The sequence below is a fragment of the Hyla sarda genome, chromosome 1, assembly GCF_029499605.1.
Source record: "Hyla sarda isolate aHylSar1 chromosome 1, aHylSar1.hap1, whole genome shotgun sequence".
In the NCBI taxonomy this organism is placed as follows: Eukaryota; Metazoa; Chordata; class Amphibia; order Anura; family Hylidae; genus Hyla; species Hyla sarda.
In genome coordinates this window covers 302041503-302061336 of record NC_079189.1, presented here as the reverse complement: position 1 = coordinate 302061336, position 19834 = coordinate 302041503, and the positions used below count along the sequence as shown (strand labels likewise).

The following is a 19834-nucleotide window of genomic DNA, read 5'->3' as shown; positions in this document are numbered from 1 at the left end:
AGAGCTATACCAAAAGATGGTCCCAAACTGTTATTACTCAAGTATTTATTAAAACAATTAGGTCAAGAGAGGCCACTTTAGTTCTTCTTTCACTTGTATAAGGGATATTCAAACCATTGGCGCTTATATCCCCTATGCATAAGATGCAATATCTTTTCCATGTATCTACTAAAGAGTATGCTATGACTAGTGGTTTCATGGTTGCAGTCAGGGCTGGTGCCACCTAGGCAAAAGCTTATTTTGTCGCCTCCTTGACCCCGCCCATTGGCTCCACCTTACTACTGGGGTGACACACTGTAATAAACCTCCTCACATAATCACTTTACTACTGTGGTGACACACTGTAACAAACCTCCTCCTCACATAATCACTTTACTACTGGGGTGACACACTGTAACAAACCTCCTCTTCACATAATCACTTTACTACTGTGGTGACACACTGTAACAAACCTCCTCCTCACATAATCACTTTACTACTGTGGTGACACACTGTAACAAACCTCCTCCTCACATAATCACTTTACTACTGGGGTGACACACTATAACAAACCTCCTCTTCACATAATCACTTTACTACTGTGGTGACACACTGTAACAAACCTCCTCCTCACATAATCACTTTACTACTGTGGTGACACACTGTAACAAACCTCCTCTCACATGATCACTTTACTACTGGGGTGACACACTGTAACAAACCTCCTCTTCACATAATCACTTTACTACTGTGGTGACACACTGTAACAAACCTCCTCCTCACATAATCACTTTCCTACTGTGGTGACACACTGTAACAAACCTCCTCCTCACATAATCACTTTACTACTGGGGTGACACACTGTAACAAACCTCCTCTTCACATAATCACTTTACTACTGTGGTGACACACTGTAACAAACCTCCTCCCCACATAATCACTTTACTACTGGGGTGACACACTATAACAAACCTCCTTCTCATGTAATTACTCTACTACTGGGGTGACACACTGTAACAAACCTCCTCCTCATGTAATCTCCTTAGTACTGGGGTGACACACTGTAACAAACCTCCTCCTCATGTAATCTCCTTACTACTGAGGTGACACACTGTAACGAACATCCTCTTTATGTAATCACCTTATTACTGGGGTGACACCAGGGGTCAAGTCCTGGGGAAAAAAAGTGTGGCAACTCACCGAAGATCAAGGCTGATCCTGCAGGACTCCAGCTATGGGAACGGTGTTCCTGCTGTGGAAACTCAGTTCCCACACGTTCCTGCAGGACTTGAGCCCTGGGTGACACGTTATAACAAATCTCCTTTTCATGTAATCACCTTACTACTGGGGTGAGACGCTGTAAGAAACCTTACCTCACGTAATCACTTTACTACTGGGGTAACACACTGTAACAAACCTCCTCCTCTTATAATTAATTACCTTACTAGTGGGGTGACACACTGTAACAAACCTCCTCCACATGTAATTACCTTACTACTGGAGTGACACACTGTAAAAAACTCCCTCCCCATAGCGAAGGGAGGGGTAAGCAGGATTATTGGGTCAGTCCTGCAGTACTGGAGGACTGGAGCCCTGAATAATAGTGGAGGAGCATGCAGCCGGGGTACTGCACTCTATCTTCTCTATCAGGAGCGCACACACCACATCACATACACAGTAATAATTACTGTGTATGTGATGTGACAGTGCACTCCTGACAGCCGCATAGAGGAGACACCACAGCACTGCCGACTTTACAAAAAAACTGTGGTCACAAGACTCTAAGCAGCAGCCTATTTTGCCTAGGACAAGAGCTGGCCCTGATTACAGTGGAGCTCAAGCTTTCTTCTAGTCTGGAGGATGGGCATATCATAGACAACTTTTAGTGGTAGCTTTTTCTTCAGTTTTTTAACTAAAGGCAGAAGTGGAGAAATATAGGCTCTTTCTTAATGGGCCTACTTTTGTTTTTGGCTCAAGAAAAAAAGAACCTATCACAAAACTGCTGCTGAAAGTTGTGACCCTACTTAAAGGGGTATTCTGGGCAAAAACATTTTATCCCCTATCCAAAGGGTTGGGGATAAAATGTATGATGGCAAGGGGCCCGCCGCTGGGGACCCCTGCGATCTCCCTGCAGCACCCGCATTCTATGCGGGAGCTGTGTCTCTAGTTTCAAGAACCTCAGGGTTTCCGGAACTGGGGATGTGACGTCACACCACTCCCCCTCCATTCATGTGTTTGGGAGGGGGCGTGATGGCCGCCACGCCCCCTCCCATAGACATGAATGGAGAGGGCGTGGCATGATGTCATGTCCCCAGTCCCGGAAACCCAAAGGTTCTTTAAACTAGAGACACAGCTCCCGCATAGAATGCGGGTGCTGCAGGGAGATCGCGGGGGGTTCCCAGCGGCCGGCCCCTCTCGATCAGACATCTTATCCCATATCCTTTGGATAGGGGATAAAATGTTTTTGCCTGGAATACCCCTTTAACCAATCAGCTTTGCTGCCCCACTGCTATGGAACAACAACTCCTAGCATGCCCTTTCCATTTCTCTGCTATAGGAAAGGCTAACAGTAGTGGTCTCACAGGAGCAGTGACACTTTTGGCTTTCAAAACTGCAGGGATTACACAAGTACAATAGATGCAAATTGACAACTACATAAAAAGGGTCAAATACTTAGCGGGTCACAGGGTGAAGACTATTGTTATAACAAACACAGGTTTGTTAGCTAGGATTCCAGAGGGAAACAGAAACAAGATTTGGTTGTGTCCCTTCCAGTACTGAGCTAAATAATGGACTGAGCCAGCCTTATTTATGGTAAAGTCGAGCGTTAGAAGGGGCAATGGCATGTAGTGAGATCAGAATGTTAATTGCTCAAATATGTGGGTTTTGTGCCTCTTTAAATGATGCCTTGTTACGACTGGCTAGCTGCATACATACATTTGCCCATTATTCCATGGCATGTAATTTATTTAATGGCATATGTAATTGTATAATGCATGGATACCATCAGCACCTGATGGACCCCATTGACTTACATCTGAGTCTGTTGGGTTCAATTGTTTTCACACACAATTACATTTTGCTGATATATTGCACTTGGTTCGATATCTTAGGCAAGGAACGCATTGCGTTCACATTTTGTGTCGGGGGCATTCCTCCAAGAATGGGATGCCAACATATTCTGTGACGGATAGCAGCAGGTGCCATTCTTTTCAATGGCCCAAACTAAGTCAGGTCACCTAGTGACTTCTATGAGGCAGTTGTCTGCTGGTATATGTTATTTAAACAGAAATTAATTATGTGGTTTGCTGCAATATTGAGTTCCATTAAAATAATGTATACTAGAGGAAAATTCCCTGAACCGAGTCACTAGGTTACTCTGATTGAGCCATTGAAATGAATAGCCCCACGCTGCTGTCTGCCACAATATACCAAGAACAGGATGCTGACGGACCCTTCTGATGGAAACCACAGGCACAATATGCTTCTAGCCTTACAGATGTAGTGCACATCTTGCCAGTGCAGCATGCTGGTACAGTAGCCCTTGCACATGCATGGCAACTTATTCATTCGAGCCAATGGCTCTCACATCTGGACTGCTAGAGTTGCTACAGGGTTATATAGGCACAGTTCAGATGCAGAATGCGGCTGGGGCTGATGCAGCTCACTGCCTCACAGCCATGGGGTTAGAGAACAATAAACCTATTGCAATCCATTAGATTAAGGCACCTACTGTAGGCCCCTGACTCTTTGTGGTACAATAACCCAGGAACAGTTGTTCTTTATACTAAGTCCTGGCATGGCCTGGTGATTTTGTCTTCTGTGCCGCACTATGACAATAGCATAGTGTGCTATGCAAACAGCGTAGTGTATTGCCAATACAGTTGCTGCCTGCCACACCAGCATATATGCCTTTTATTTGTGATCTATGTTTTCCCTTGATTCAGATACTATTTCTAGATCTCATGCAAAAAATATTTAATTGGGTAAGGCTATGTTCACTGCATTACAGCATGTTTGCATTCTGTCAAGAATAGGATGCAGACACAGAATGTGATGAACTGCAATGGGCCCCATTTACTTTAATGGCCTGAACATAGTCAGCTAGTGACTATATTCAGGTCACTTTCCCCTGGCATATGCCTCTTTGTCAGGCCATCACAGGCAGCAGACCATTCCTTTTTAAATACCGTAGATTAGTTTATTAAATAAGTAGGTACTATATGAAATTTACCTGCACTATAGCATATTCCTTTATACTTTACAACATAGTCATTATGAAGAGCACGGAGAATGAGACTCTCCCTGTTGAAATCCCGGACATGTTCAGCTGTACTGTGCTGGAGTTTTTTTACTGCAACCAGCTCTCCTGTATTGTCACCTAATGGATCATATCTGCAGAGCTCCACACTGCCAAAATTACCCTGAAAGGAAGACAAATGTATTTATTTCAATGTAACATATGATGTAGATTGAAAAGACTGGTAATTAAAGGAAAATGGTCATCCTGTTCAGCCACACTAAACCCAATACACTGGGTTATAATGTGGGTGAACAGGAGACCGATGAGGTGTCGCTCACTCCTTTATGTACCTTTACTCCGGATATCTGTCCCTCCGAAGATCTTCTGTGAATTGCGGGCTAGAGGTGGGCCCACTGGCTCAATTTGAATATTCAATGTCGCTAGTCATGTGAGCGCTCAGTCGGCGCAGTCGTCACGTGACCAGCCACAATGAATATTCAAATTAAGCCAGCAAGCCCGCCTCCAGTGAACAATCCACAGAAGATGCAAGCAGATCTTCAGAGGGACAGATCTCTGGAGTAAAGGTACATATAGGAGTCAGTGACACTATTGGTCTCCTGTTCACCCACACTATAACCCAGTGTATTGGGTTTAGTGTGGGTGAACAGGATAACTGTTTTCCTTTAATGTTGGTTAAGGAAAAGTATAGATTCAGCTGGCTTAAAAGTATTAAAGGGGTATTCCAGGATTTTTTTTTTTTGACTATGCTACAGGGGCTGTAACGTTAGTGTTGTTCATAATATAGTGTCTGTACCTGTGTGTGACTGTTTTCTCACAATTCTTCTGTGATTTTCACCCCAATATTTATTTTAAACAGCATACAAAATGACTGTTGTCTCAGATTTTTCCCAGGTTGCAATGCGGCCGAGATTTGACACCACTAGTCAGCTGATGACAGGAAGCCTGTCTGCTTCAATGGGTGGAGCGATCACTTGGTGGGAGAGAGATCAATCTGCAACTAATTGTATTTTTGCAACAGCTGTAGGCACCCTGATTGAAAACCACAGGTCTTTTGAATGGATGCAACTCCTTTCTGTTTCAGTGGGTGGGGTGGTGATGTACAGGAGGGAGGAAAATGGAATTATGGGATTTGTAGGCAAAGAAGGTAATCTCACAACATAGCCATTTAGCCCGAAGACAAGCGCAGATCCTTCCTAAGCATGTCCATTACTGTCTGCCAGGTATGTACTAAAATCACCTTATGGTGGATAACCCCTTTAAGAGCAGTGCTAAAAAAAAAAAACCCTGTCTCCATATTTCATGATCAAGCACTATTGGTGGATAGAGCGTGACAATGCATGGGTTAATTGCAACAGACCTCTGTGTACCTATTGCTAGTCCCAGCAAGTCACTAATTTTACCCTTTTATAAACATCAGATGGATGAGCTCACGTTTAGAGAGCAAAGACCAGAGCTAATTTATTTAACATTTAATTTGAAAAAAGGTTTCATAGTGCTATGTACAAAAATACAGAAACAGATTACATACAGGATACAAAAAGATAATAAAGGAGTACAATAAGACAGTTCAGGGAACTAAATGAGGTAAACCCAAAAAAGTCCTTATATATGATTATTGGTCCATAGAAGTCATTGAGAGAGATCTTCAATAATACAGTCCAGTGTGTCCCAACTTGGGGGACGTGTACATCCAGGGATATGCAGCAGTTCCCCTGGGGTTGCATGTAAAAAAAATCTGTAATAGCAGCCGCTGGTTCCCAGACACACCTCCCACTGTAATGCCTATTGATGTGAGGTCTCACAGTACACTGGTGCCACCACTTTAACCCCTTAAAGACTGAGCAATTTCACGTTTTTGCATTTTTTTTTTCCTCCTTGCCTTTTAAAAATCATAACCCTTTCAATTTTGCACCCTGTATTATGGCTTATTTTTTGCGCCACCAATTCTACTTTACAGTGACATTAGTCATTTTACCGAAAAATCCATGGCGAAACGGAAAAAAAATTCATTGTGCGACAAACTTGAAGAAAAAATGCCATTTTGTAAATTTTGGGGGCTTCCGTTTCTACGAAGTACATTTTTCGGTAAAAATTACACCTTATCTTTATTCTGTAGGTCCATACGGTTAAAATGATACCCAACTTATATAGGTTGGATTTTGTATTACTTCAGAAAAAAAATCATAAATACATGCAGGAAAATTTATACGTTTAAAATTGTCATATTCTGAGCCCTATAACTTTTTTATTTTTCTGTGTTCAGGGTGCTATGAGGGCTTATTTTTTGCACCGTGATCTGCAGTTTTTAGCGGTACCATTTTTGTTCTGATCAGACTTTTTGATCACTTTTTATTCACTTTTTTGTGGTGTAAAAAGTGATAAAAAATGTGCTATTTTGGACTTTGGAATTTTTTTGTGCCTACGCCATTGAACATGCGGTTTTAAAAGTGGTATATTTTTATAATTCGGACATTTCCGCACACGGTGATACCACATATGTTTATTTTTATTTACACTGTTTTATTTTGTTACTAGGAAATGCTGGTTGATTTAAACTTTTAATTCAGAAGGGAATACCTGAAAGGGTTAACTTTTTTTTTACACTTTTTTTTTGCAAGCTCATAGCTCCTATAGGGACCTATGAGCTTGCAATAGCTGATTGCATACACAGATTGTTGCCTTGCCGTTGCATGTCTGTAACTCAGGCATGGAGCAATCAATCAGAGCCGGGACGCCGACGGAAGACGGTAGGGACCTTCTTCTCTCCGGGTAGCTGATCGGGGCATCGCGATTTTATGGCGATGACCCCGATCAGCCCGACTGAGCAGCCGGGAAGCATTTACTTTCACTTTCGATGCGGCGCTCAGCTTTGAGCGTCGCATCAGAAGGGTTAATAGCGTGTGGCCAAACGATCGCAGCTGCGCACTATTAGCCGCGGGTCCCGGCTGTGAATAGGCGCCGGAACCGGGACCCGGCATTATAGACAGGGACCGGACTTAGGACGTACTCATGCGTCCTAATTCCTTAATGATCTGTAAATATATGGTCAACCCTTTATAGATTTTTAACCCCTTAAGGACCAAGGACGTACCGGTACGTCCTTGGTCCTGCTCTTCTGATATAACGCGGGGTTACACAGTAACCCCGCGTCATATCATGGCGGGCCCGGCGTCATAGTGAAGCCGGGACCCGCCTCTAATAGCGCGCAGCGCCGATCGCGGCACCGCGCGCTATTAACCCTTTAGCCGCGCGCTCAGAGCTGAGCCGCGCGGCTAAAAGTGAAAGTGAAAGTTCCCGACTAGCTCAGTCGGGCTGTTCGGGATAGCCGCGGCTAATCGCGGCATCCCGAACAGCTGACAGGACAGCGGGAGGGCCCCTTCCTGCCTCCTCGCTGTCCGATCGCCGAATGACTGCTCAGTGCCTGAGATCCAGGCATGAGCAGTCATGCGGCAGAATCGTTGATCACTGGTTTCTTATGAGAAACCAGTGATCAACATAGAAGATCAGTGTGTGCAGTGTTATAGGTCCCTATGGGACCTATAACACTGCAAAAAAAAAAGTGGAAAAAAAAAGTGAATAAAGATCATTTAACTCCTCCCCTATTAAAAGTTTGAATCACCCCCCTTTTCCAATAAAAAAAAAACACAGTGTAAATAAAAATAAAAATAAACATATGTGGTATCACCGCGTGCGGAAATGTACGAATTATAAAAATATATCATTAATTAAACCGCTCGGTCAATGGCGTGCGCGCAAAAAAATTCCAAAGTCCAAAATAGTGCATTTTTGGTCACTTTTTATATCATTTAAAAATGAATAAAAAGTGATCAATAAGTCCTATCAATGCAAATGGTACCGTTAAAAACTTCAAATCACGGCGCAAAAAATGAGCCCTCATACTGCCCCATACACAGAAAAATAAAAAAGTTATAGGGGTCAGAAGATGACAATTTTAAACGTATTAATTTTCCTGCATGTAGTTATGATTTTTTCCAGAGGTCCGACAAAATCAAACTTATATAAGTAGGGTATCATTTTAACCGTATGGACCTACAGAATACATATCAGGTGTCATTTTTACCGAAAAATGTACTACGTAGAAACGGAAGCCCCCAAAAGTTACAAAACAGCGTTTTTTTTCAATTTTGTCGCACAATGATTTTTTTTCACGCTTCACCATAGATTTTTGGGCAAAATGACTGATGTCATTACAAAGTAGAATTGGTGGCGCAAAAAATAAGCCATCATATGGATTTTTAGGTGTAAATTTGAAAGAGTTATGATTTTTTAAAGGCAAGGAGCAAAAAACGAAAATGCAAAAACGGAAAAACCTCCGGTCCTTAAGGGGTTAAAACCATGACCAGGAATGCCAGTTTATGCATATATGGGAGCATGGCCCTTGTGGCAATGAATCAACCAGCTGAATCATCACCATGTTAAACCTGCTGCAAAGGCCTCTTATAAGAAAATACAAAACAGGAAAAAGTCGGACCACTGTATGGCACTGTATGGTCCTATAGACCGTCTAATCACTAACTACACAATCCAGTGTGCCCTGACTGTCAGCTTTTCCCGGTCAGTTAAACTTATGCCTCCTGCAAACTTCTACTCACTGTTCACACACAGCATTTGCAACGTCTTGCCGTGTCTCTTGTCCACACTTGGGGCCGTTACAGCTTTGGCTGTGTGTTCCTCACCAGAACCCCTGCCTCCCCCCTACAGCCACCTTGCTGTCTTCTGGGGAGAGCCTAGACTACACTGTCTGACTTCCTTTTAACCTATTGGGGACTGAGGGTTTTCCAGTTTTTGCACTTTAGTTTTTTCACCCTCACCTTTTAAAAATCATAACCCTTAAAATTTTGCAGCTAAAAATCCATATGATGGCATATTTTTTTGTGCCACCAATTCTACTTTGTAATGACATCAGTCATTTTACCCAAAAATCTACTGCGAAATGGAAAAAAAAAATCGTTGAGCGACAAAATTGAAGCTTCCGATTCTACGCAGCAAATTTTTCGGTAAAATTGACACCTTATCTTCTGTAGGTCTATACGACTAAAATGGTACCCTACTTATATAGGTTTGATTTTGTCACATTTCTGGAAAAAATCATAACTACATGCAGGAAAATTTATACTTTTAAAATTGTCATCTTCTGACCCCTCTAACTTTTTAATTTTTCTGTATATGGGGCGGTATGAGGGCTCATTTTTTTATCTGAAGTTTTTAGCGGTACCATTTATGTATTGATCAGACTTTTTGATCACTTTATACATTTTTTCACGATATAAAAAGTGACCAAAAATACGCTATTTTGGACATTGGAATTTTTTTCCGAGTACGCCATTGACCGTGCGGTTTAATTAACAATATATTTCTATAATTCGGACATTTCCGCACACGGCGATACCACAGATGTTTATTTTTATTTTTATTTACACAGTTTATTTTTTTAATTGGGAAAAGGGGGGTGATTCAAACTTTTATTAAGGAAGGGGTTAAATGATCTTTATTCACTTTTTTTTCTCCTTTTTTTTATTGCAATGTTATAGCTCCCGTAGGGGGCTATAACACTGCACATACTGATCTTTTACATTGATTAATGGTTTCTCATAGGAAACCATTGACCAATGATTCTGGATCTCAGGCACTGAGCAGTCATTCGGACAGCATGGAGGAAGGTAGGGACCCTCCTGCTGTCTTTACAGCTGTTTGGGATGCCGCGATTTCACAGCGGACATCCCGAACAGCACCCTGAGCTAACCGGCAGTGCTTTACTTTCACTTTAGACGTGGCATTCAACTTTGAACGCCGCGTCTAAAGGGTTAATAGCGCAGGGCACCGCGATCAGTTCCGTGCACTATTAGCCATGGCCGGGCCCAGTACGCTATGACGCAGGGCCACGGCGTGGCCCCGCGTTATAAAAAGGGAGTGGGCTGAGGGTGTATAGATACGCCCTCCGTACCCAAGGAGTTAAACACACTTCCCCTTTCTGCTACCTCATTAATTAGGCCACAGGTGTAGGTTTCTCCAGGGTTAGCTAGGGAAATACACCCTTCCCTTGCGACAGTGTCACATACCCCCCTACCCCAGCTCAGACCACCGGGAAGGAGCACTTGTATTCAAAAGACAGAGTCCAACTGCCTTTGCTTTTCCGCACTTTCATCAGCCACCAGGCACAAGACTTTTGGTCATCTTTGACAAATTACTTGTAAAAGGCTCTATTCATGTCACACCTTTCCAACGCCAGGTTCTTCACTTTGATCTGTGCAGTGCTCCAGGCAGATACTCCAGGCCTTTGTCTTCTGTCACCGGTACGGCCATCGCCCGAACTTTGCTGTTGATCAACCACGCCTTTATCACCCATTTGCAGGACTTCTGCAGTTATCTCTGGTTTAACTTCAGCCTTAGAGAACTTCTCTGCTCCAACATTTTCATCATCCAATGTCCATATCTCTGCAGCTTCAAAGGACCTTTCATAGGGTTTCATCTCAGTCTCAGCTTCAGAGAACTTCTCATCTGGCTTCCTCTCATGGTCTTCAGACTCTACCATTTCTTGAGTCCATTGCTCAGATTCCGACACTTTTAGGGAAAGCATCTCAGTCTCCAGTAGCTTTAAATGTTTCTGCTGCTCACTCATGAGCTTAGCAGAGTTCACCTTCTCACTTTCCAGCAATTCTGTCAAGTTTTTGACAGTATCCTCCAGGGACAGCAGTTGTTCTATCAGCTGCTCATTGTCTTTATTCAGCTGTGCCATCTTGGGCACTTTCTGCTCATAGACTTTTAGTTGAACCTCTTGTTCAGAGAGCTGCGTTCCCAGTGAATCCAAGGTAGCTGCTTGAGACTTAAGGTGTGTTTAGTTCTGCACCTCCAGGCTCTGCACCTTATGAGCCATTACTACTTTCTCCTTCTCCAGCTCTTCGATGGCTACCAACCTAGCCTTGTGATCAATTTGTAAAGCCAGATATGCCTCACACAGGACATTCACTTCTTCATCCTTGAATGAGACCTGCTTGGCCAGACTCTCCAATTCTCTCTCCTTGCTGGTCACTAGATCATGGGAGCGGGACAGTTCAACCTGCAGAGCCGCAAACTCATTTTTCTGCAGCGGAAGCTTTGCTTCCTGCTCTTTCAAACCATCTTGTTCCAACTCTTCTCCTCCTTTAGGGATTGTCATCCCCTTTGCAAGAATCTTGGCCCCTTGGGCCTCAGGGTAGTCCCCGGACAGTCTCTCTGTACTGTTTCTCTGCTCTCCGGCAGACTTCTCTTTCACTTCACCGTCTCTCCGCTCACTCGCATAAACGTCAAGAGCTCCTGGGTCTGCAACAACAACATCTGGTCCAGTGGTTTGACCTTCCTGGTCACGATCCATCTCTGGTCCAGACATCACATCTCCTTCACTGTGGACTCTGTCTTTGACAGTAAGTGCAGCACCCAACTCCACATGTACTCTCTTCAGTACTTCTGCACTATCCACAGATAAGTCTGTAGCTTCTTTTCCGGTCACCTCTTCCAGATGACTGTGCAATTCTAGCCCCACCTTGAGCTCATCTTCAGCTGGCAGATGGAACCCATGTTCCTGTACCTGATCCGTTTCCGGTTTTACTGAAGATTCTGTTTCAGTCAGAGGCACACTTGTCACTTGAGTGTCTGGATCCTCTTGGACTTGACTCGAGGTCTGTTCTTCAGCTCTCCCAGCAGTCTGGCAGATCCCTATCTGACATATATCTAGTGACTGCTGACACTCTTCATCCTCAGCCTCTGTTGAGTAACTCTCAACTTTTGTGTGGTGCAAGTCAAGTGTTATGGGCCTATCAGGTGTATCTGTTCTAGTTACCTGACAGTCTTCCCATAATTGCTGAAAAAATGGAGAATCCGTCCCTAGTACTACATCATACTCCAAGGAGCTCTCTATTGCAACCTTGTAACTCACAGTACCATAGGGAGTAGAAATACAGACATTAACAGTTTTCTAACCCCAAATTACTAACTGTATAGACACTATGACAGGGTCCAGCTTCACCAGACCTATTATACCCCTAGGCTCTAGCAAAGCAATCATCTTTTTACCATCTTCTAACAGCTCATACAGGTTTTCTTTTGTCCCGTCAGAGTTGGCAGCAGTACACATTACTTCAGAACACATAGGCATGAATTTTTGACAAAAAAGGTTCAAAATTTATAGGACAGTTCACACAGTCAAGTATTGACACACCGCCCATCATTAGCTCAGGAACCTTTGTGTGCAGTTTCTCTGGCACACTCTCCTCATTCCACAATTGCCAAAAACATGGGAAGTCTCTGCCCAGTATAATCTCTATCTCAAGCTTGGCACACACCTTCATAACATGGCTCACTGTCCCATAACAAGTTTCAAAGTCAATCAGAACAGTCTTACCAGTATCTGGTCAAATCATCACAAAAGGTATTATGTCTGGCATGACTCTGGATACAGCCTGGTGACAGTCCAAATCCCCGAACAGTGGGATTCCACCCATCAGTAACTCACGGGTCCTCACGTCCATCTTTTCTGGCTTCCTGACCAGAGGATAATCAGGTGCGAAAACATCCTCTTGCTGAACTGCATTCAATTTCATCAAGGTGCTCACCATAGCATCCTTCTTGGTGACAATCGGTTGCTGTCCACGTCGGTTGCTCCTAGCAATGGCATTTCAATGTCGACCCACGGCTTACTGATGTTGCCTTGCGCAGGTGACCCTTCCTGTCTCCTCACGTGAGAGAGCGCTAACTCGCTTGATGCGATCTTTTGCCCGTAGCAACGCATTTACCACAGGCTCAATCCTGCTCTTGTATTCCTCAGCTGGGTTTGTCCCACTTGCAATATGCACGGTTGGTTGCACCTGGCAACAACTTCCCTACAACTTGATACCCGCATCCTCCACCAATTGTAAGGATTTCTCCCTGGGGATAGCTCTGGGATTGTCCTTGACACCGCCACAGGACATGTTTCCACTTCAATCAGCAGGCTAACCACAACAGTACTTTATGCAAGTCCGGCCCCTCACCAGCTTTATTAGACAGGTTGCAGGATAAATAAAAACAGGAACAAACAAAACCCTAGACCGTCTAGTCACTAACTACACAATCTAGCGTGCCCTTACTATCAACTGGTGGGCTTTTTCCAGCCAGTTAAACTTATGCCTCCTGCAACCTTCTGCTCAACTGTTCACACACAACGTTTGCAACATCTTGCTGTGTGTCTTGTCCACACTTGGGGCCACTCACAGCTTGGGCTGTGTGTTCCTCACTAGGACCCCTGCCTCCCCTTACAGCCATCTTGCTGTCTTCTGGGGAGAGCCCAGACTACACTGTCTTTCTGCTACCTCATTAATTAGGCCACAGGTGGTAATTTCTCTAGGGTTAGCAAGGGAAATACACCATCCCCTTGCAACAGTGTACAATATATATCTATATCTATATATATAGATATATATATATATATATATATATATATATATATATACACACACACATAAATAATGGAGAGGCTGAAATTTTGCTGTGGCATGAGTTAAGAAATTGCATTTTATTTTGAATTAAAGGGGTACTCCAGGGAACTAAACCCATAGCCCATCCTTTTTCTCTCACTAACCTATGTATTTGTCTAAATATCATTCATTAGCTATATAGAGTAGTTTCCCTCTTTCAGCTGTCACTTACAACAGCAAGAGAAAAACATCATTTTTGGATGCACTTTGTCTCCTCAGTGAGACCTAGCCCCCTCCCTTCACGACAATATCACCTGATTTCTGTCTGATTTCTGTTTGGTCTAGAGCTCTAGTTGTACAGCCACACCTTTCCTCTCCCACCCCTCCCTGTTTGAGGAGCTTGTGAGCTGTGAGAGAAGAGCAATGAAGATTCCCAGTCACAACTGAGCACATAGCTGCTGTTTTTCTGCTGAAAATCTAAACACTGCCATTCAGAGCACAGCATTATTTATGCTGGGGGAAGGATAGCCTGAAAGAAAAGACATGTACAGTGTGTGAGTTGCAGTGTAAGCCTGCACACAGACAGTGAAAGCAGTTGGCTGGCAGCCATTACACAGAACTGCACTGACTTTTGAGAGTTGTAGTATGTGTTGCAAACAAGGAAAAAGTATTTAGGAGACATCAGGGGCCAAAGGAGCTGCAAAAACCTTCCTTTCCTTTCTTTTTCTTCTCATTTCAGATCCATGCATGCAGAGAACTACTTTGGCTTTGATGGACTAAATCAATGACCAGCGTTTTTTTTGTTTTGTTTAATAATTAATAAAATGGTTAATGAGGGAATATTTTTTGGAATAAAAGTTTTTTTAATGTGTTGTGTTTTTTATTTTATTTACTTTACAGGCTTAGCAGTGGAAGTCGTCATATAGATGTAATCCTTTACTTAGTCAGGGGCTTAGCATTAACCCGATAACGACCAAGGACGAGTATAGACGTCCAGGTTGGCGGGCGTTCCCGCACCTGGACGTCTATACTCGTCCATTCTTCTCGTGGGTGCTGCCCAGTGCACCCACGAGATCGCGGCAGGGACTCGGCTGTATCACAGGGGGCTCCCTCTGTCTCTCCTGCAGCACCCCGCATCGCGATCGCGGGGTGCTGCTGCATACCTGGGCTGCCGGGGGTCCTACAAAGACCCCCAGGTCTGCCCTGGGTATTGCCTGCCAGTGAAATATGCTGCCTGCTAGTGAAAACTGGCAGGCAGCATATAACTGCAATGCTTTGGAATACTAAGTATTCCAAAGCATTAAAAAGTGTAAAAATAAATAAATAAATAAAATAAAAGTGTAAAAATAAATAAAAATGTAATAAAAGTGTAAAAAAAATATATATATTAAAAATACATTTATTAAATGAATCTAATAAAAAAAAAAAAGCATAATGTGTAGGATCGCATTGGCGGACATCTGCAGCATGTAATATGCTGCGGATGTCCGCCACGTGATCCTACACATTATGCAGCAGTCACGGTAATGAGCTCGCTGCTGCGGCTGGGTAGCTTTGTGCGTCCACTCATAGCGGCGGATTTTCCGCCAGCAGTCATGAGCGGACACACTGAGCTACCCAGCCGCAGCAGTGATGGATATATTCGCCATGAGCGGGTGCTTATTCCCACAACATGGCGGATATATCCATCAGGAGCCTTAACTGTCACAGACAGACGCGTTATACTGCCAGCCGATCAGCCAATAACTTGTAGGGGTGCGGTATATAAATGGGGTCACTTGTGGGGGTGGGGGTACTGTTCTGCCCTGAAAGCCAAATGGCGCTCCTCTCCTTCTGAGTCCTACCACGCGGCCAAGGAACCATATATGGCCAAAGCGGGGGTATTTCCGAACATGGGACAAGCAGCTAAATAAAATATAGGGTGCATTTCTTTCAATATCAGAAGTGATGTACAAAAAATATGCCCCCCAAATGATACATTTGTGAAAAATTGCAATTTTCGAATTTTTAACACTGCCTTTGTAATAATTCCTGCCAAAAAACTATGGTGTTAAAATACTCACTGTACCCCCTAGCGAATACCTTGAGGGGTCTAGTTTTTAAAATGGGGTCATTTGGGGGGTGTTCCTATGTTCTACTACCTTTTAATTTCTGCAAACCTTGCATAGCACATAAAAAAAATTTACTTTTCAAATTTTCAAAATTTTCAAAATTTCAAGTTAAATTGTTAGGGTTCTAACTAATTTAAAATGTTAATGAAAAACTAAAAAATGACGTCAAAATAAAGTAGACATCTGAAAGTATAAGTTTCATGAACTATTTGGTCAGTAAGTATAAATATATGCAACCAATTAGTGTTAAAATAGCAAAAAATCTTAATTTTTTGTAAAAATTTCATGATTTTTTGCATTGTAAAAAAAAACTACAAATGATATCGGCTTACTTTTACTATGTACATGAAGGACAACTTGTGACAAAAAAACCATGTCAGAATTATTGTGATTGGCAAAACGTTACCAGAGTTATTCTCTAATAAAGACAGACATCCCCGATTTGAAAAAACAGGCCTGGTCTTTCAGGGGCGTACAGGTTTATTTGCATTGGTCCTTAAGGGGTTAAGCTTCAAAAACAGCTAGCGCTAACCCCCAATTATTACCCTGGTACCCACCACTACAGCAATACTGGGAAGATCGGTAACAACAAAAATGGTGCTCCTGGGCCTAGACTGTAACATGCTGGCGTTATTTAGGCTGTGGAGGGCCAGTGGGTCCTCACACACCCTAGAAACGTCAAGCTGTTGCTGCTTGGTTGGTATCTGATTGAGAATGAAAATACGGGTAACCCCACACAATTTTTGCATAAATAATGAAATAATTAAAAAACAGACAAAAAAAAAAGTGTGTGGTTTTCTCCTATTTTTATTCTCAGCCAGATACCAACCAAACAGCAACAGCCTGATGTTACCAATTGTTACTGGCCCTCCTCAGCCTAAATAATGCCAGCCTGTTACTGCCTATGCCCAGGAGCACTATTTTTGATGCTCAGGGCCTGTTGGTACCTGCTATTCCTGGCACCCCTGTGGCGGTGGGTACTGGGGTAATAATTGGGGGTTAGCACTAGCTTTTTGGGGCTAATGCTAAGTCTCAGCTTAGTAATGAAAAAAACACACAAAAAAAGCAGTGACTGCTCTTTACCTTGCCAATAACAGATATGTATTTTAGATGTCTTTCTTCATAAACATTTGGGTCCTGGTATTCCCAGACACGGTCACAAACTCTGAATCCATCTTTCATTTGCTGCCCTTTGGAATCCACTAATAGTTCATAATCTATGACAAATAACAAAACTATCATAAATGACAGACCTTTAGCTAGAAATACTTAGAGGACATAGCACATAGCTCCCTTGTTCTTACCAGATGCAATAAGATTGTTGAGCTCACGTATAACAGAACGAAAGGGTGATCTCAGGGCGGGGTTATAAGACATGCACTGTTGTTCTAAGCTTGCCAATTCTATCCAGTGGGGAGCTGGAAGTTGCATTTGATCTTTATAAAACTGCAGTTTCTGAATGAACAAGAATTATTGGTTATAATAAAATAAATGAATTCCACATCAGTGAAAATATAATAGATGATATACATTTCTTCTGCCCCATTATACAGATTTCTGAAGCTCCAACCCCTCAATTGCTGGTCTGTCCGTGTGGTCCTCCTGTCCAAAACATAGAGGTCCATCTGACCGTGCAACATCACTCGACCTCCTCCACGTTGCCTGCTTTAGTTTCTAGTGTACAGTATGTTCCTATGGAGAAAGCTAAGTGATGTAGTGGTCACATGCCCCTCCATACACGTCATGTTATGGATGTGATCACAGCACCAATGGCACTGACAGATCAGTGATCAAGGGGGTGACGCTTTGGAAATTTACATAATGGGGCAGAATTCATCTAATAATATAAAATTATGTTACATACTGTAATTATTCATGACAAACACTTTGCGGAAGATTTATCAAAACCTGTGCAAAGGAAACGTTGCCCAGTTACCCATAGCAACCAATAAGATCACTTCTTTCATTTTGCAGAGGCCTTTTTAAACATGAAAGAAGCAATCTGATTGGTTGTTATGGGCAACTCAGCAACTTTTCCTCTGGACAGATTTTGATCATTCTCCCCTTTGTCTTTTTAAAATGGACCTCAAACATTTGGAAGGAAAGTCTTCAAGTAGAGGAAAATTATGAAATCAGTCATTGTACAGGAAAGAAAGGGAGAATTATCAGCAGCAATAAAGGGTCACTCCTCCTCTGGCTTTTATGTCATCCTGAATTCTCCGAGGCCGGGACTTCACGATTGATAAATAATATTCTACAACAAGCTGTTTTCAACTGGCTCCAGAAAGTTAAACAGATTTGTAAATTACTTCTATTAAAAAATCGTCATCCTTTCAGTACTTATGAGCTTCTGAAGTTGAGTTGTTCTTTTCTGTCTAAGTGCTCTCTGATGACACGTCTGGGGAACGCCCAGTTTAGAAGCAAATCCCCATAGCAAACCTTTTCTACTCTGTGCAGTTACCGAGAAAAGCAGAGATGTCAGCAGAGAGCACTGTTGCCAGACAGAGAACAACAACTCAACTTCAGCAGCTGATAATTATTGAAAGGATTAAGATGTTTTAATAGAAGTAATTTACAAATCTGTTTAACTTTCTGAACTCAGTTGATATATAATTTTTTTTTCCTGGAATACCCTTCTAAAGAGGTATTCTAAATAATGACAATATATGTATGTGTGTGTGTGTGTGGGGGGGAGGGGTTGTTTTCAACAAAGCAAAGTGTAAAAAGGTATGTGATTGGCCCCCCTAAGGAATCCATAAATTCTACTATGTAGTGTTCTAAGTGCTGAACCTATTTAGACTGTTTAGAATCTTCTATGCTGTTGTTTAGAATCTTCTATGCTGTTCATTTGCCACCACAAACACCTCTATAGAATCCAGGAGGCTGTTGCTTTTGATGCTATATTTCTCCTAAAGAGGCACACTAGGTATGCATGTAAAAAATTCAGTTTTGGCTTCATATTTGTGACAGATCTGCATGAAAAATTTCTGACACATGGAGTTACCCTATGCAGATGTATTCTGTTCAATACATGTATGTATGTATTCTGTATTAAGTAAATACAGCCCTGGCCATAAGGAGAAAAAAAACACATAAACATAAAATAATTTCTGAATGGAAAAATACAGAAATACAATAAACATACCTAGTGTCTTACCTTTTCAGGCTCCTCTGCATTTAGTGGTACAATACCATCATTAAAGATTTCCCACATTGTGACCCCAAAACTCCAGCAGTCAGACTCTAGTGCCAAATTCCTCACATCAGTCACACATTCAGGAGCCAGCCATGGGATTCTCTCCAGCAGCACTGAAAGTACAGTATGTTCAGTTATCAGTATGATATTGTAAGAGAGATTTATAAGAAGTGTCTGTTTTCCAGAATTAGCACTACTTCTGTCCATGAGATGTGTCTGGTATTGCAGATCTGCTATTTATTTAGAATCCTGGACAAAACTGCTGACAAGGACATTTCTAGGAATCCGAACATTGCCGCTGTTTACTCCATTTTTATGTTCCAATCATTATGAGCAACAAAATAACAACAGCCTTGGAATCAGGGCACCAGGGGCTACAAAAAATATATCAATCTCAATTTTTTAGATAGGTGGTTGAAGCAGGAGGGTTTCTTCTCTGCCATGTGGCAGTAAAACAAAAATAATAAGTCCTACAACTGTGGCTAAGCCTTAGACTGGTTTCACACAATCCTATTTTAAGCCCATAATATGTGTTTTTTGATGCCCATAATATAAAGCTAATATTAATCTATAGGGCTATGCATATGGTCATATCAAATATGTGCAGATTTTAAAAAGATGCAAGTACTTGTGTTTGATCTGTATTGCATTAATATTTCAGTATTTTAATTTACTTTACTATGTTTTTCAAAGTGTAATGCCCTTCAGTATTTACTGTACAAAATACAGATTGAATACTGATAATATACTGATCCGTACTCCAGATGTATTTATATACTCTCATGTGAAGCCAGCCTTGCCATGTGGAATGTTCTCCCAGAAAAAACAGGCGGAC

The 19834-nt window shown here is 42.3% G+C and overlaps 1 protein-coding gene across 7 annotated transcripts in view; it reads right to left on the bottom strand.

Annotated features, from left to right (window-relative positions):
* Positions 1–19834, bottom strand: part of JAK3 (Janus kinase 3) — a 264164-nt gene that overhangs the window by 40808 nt on the left and 203522 nt on the right. For all 7 annotated transcript variants that reach the window (XM_056518127.1, XM_056518128.1, XM_056518131.1 and 4 more), the window contains 4 exons: positions 18961–19112; positions 17108–17258; positions 16887–17020; positions 4214–4403 (listed from right to left, as the gene is read on the bottom strand). In XM_056518127.1, coding sequence (XP_056374102.1) covers positions 4214–4403; positions 16887–17020; positions 17108–17258; positions 18961–19112 — 627 coding nt within the window. The remainder of the gene's footprint in view (positions 1–4213; positions 4404–16886; positions 17021–17107; positions 17259–18960; positions 19113–19834) is intronic.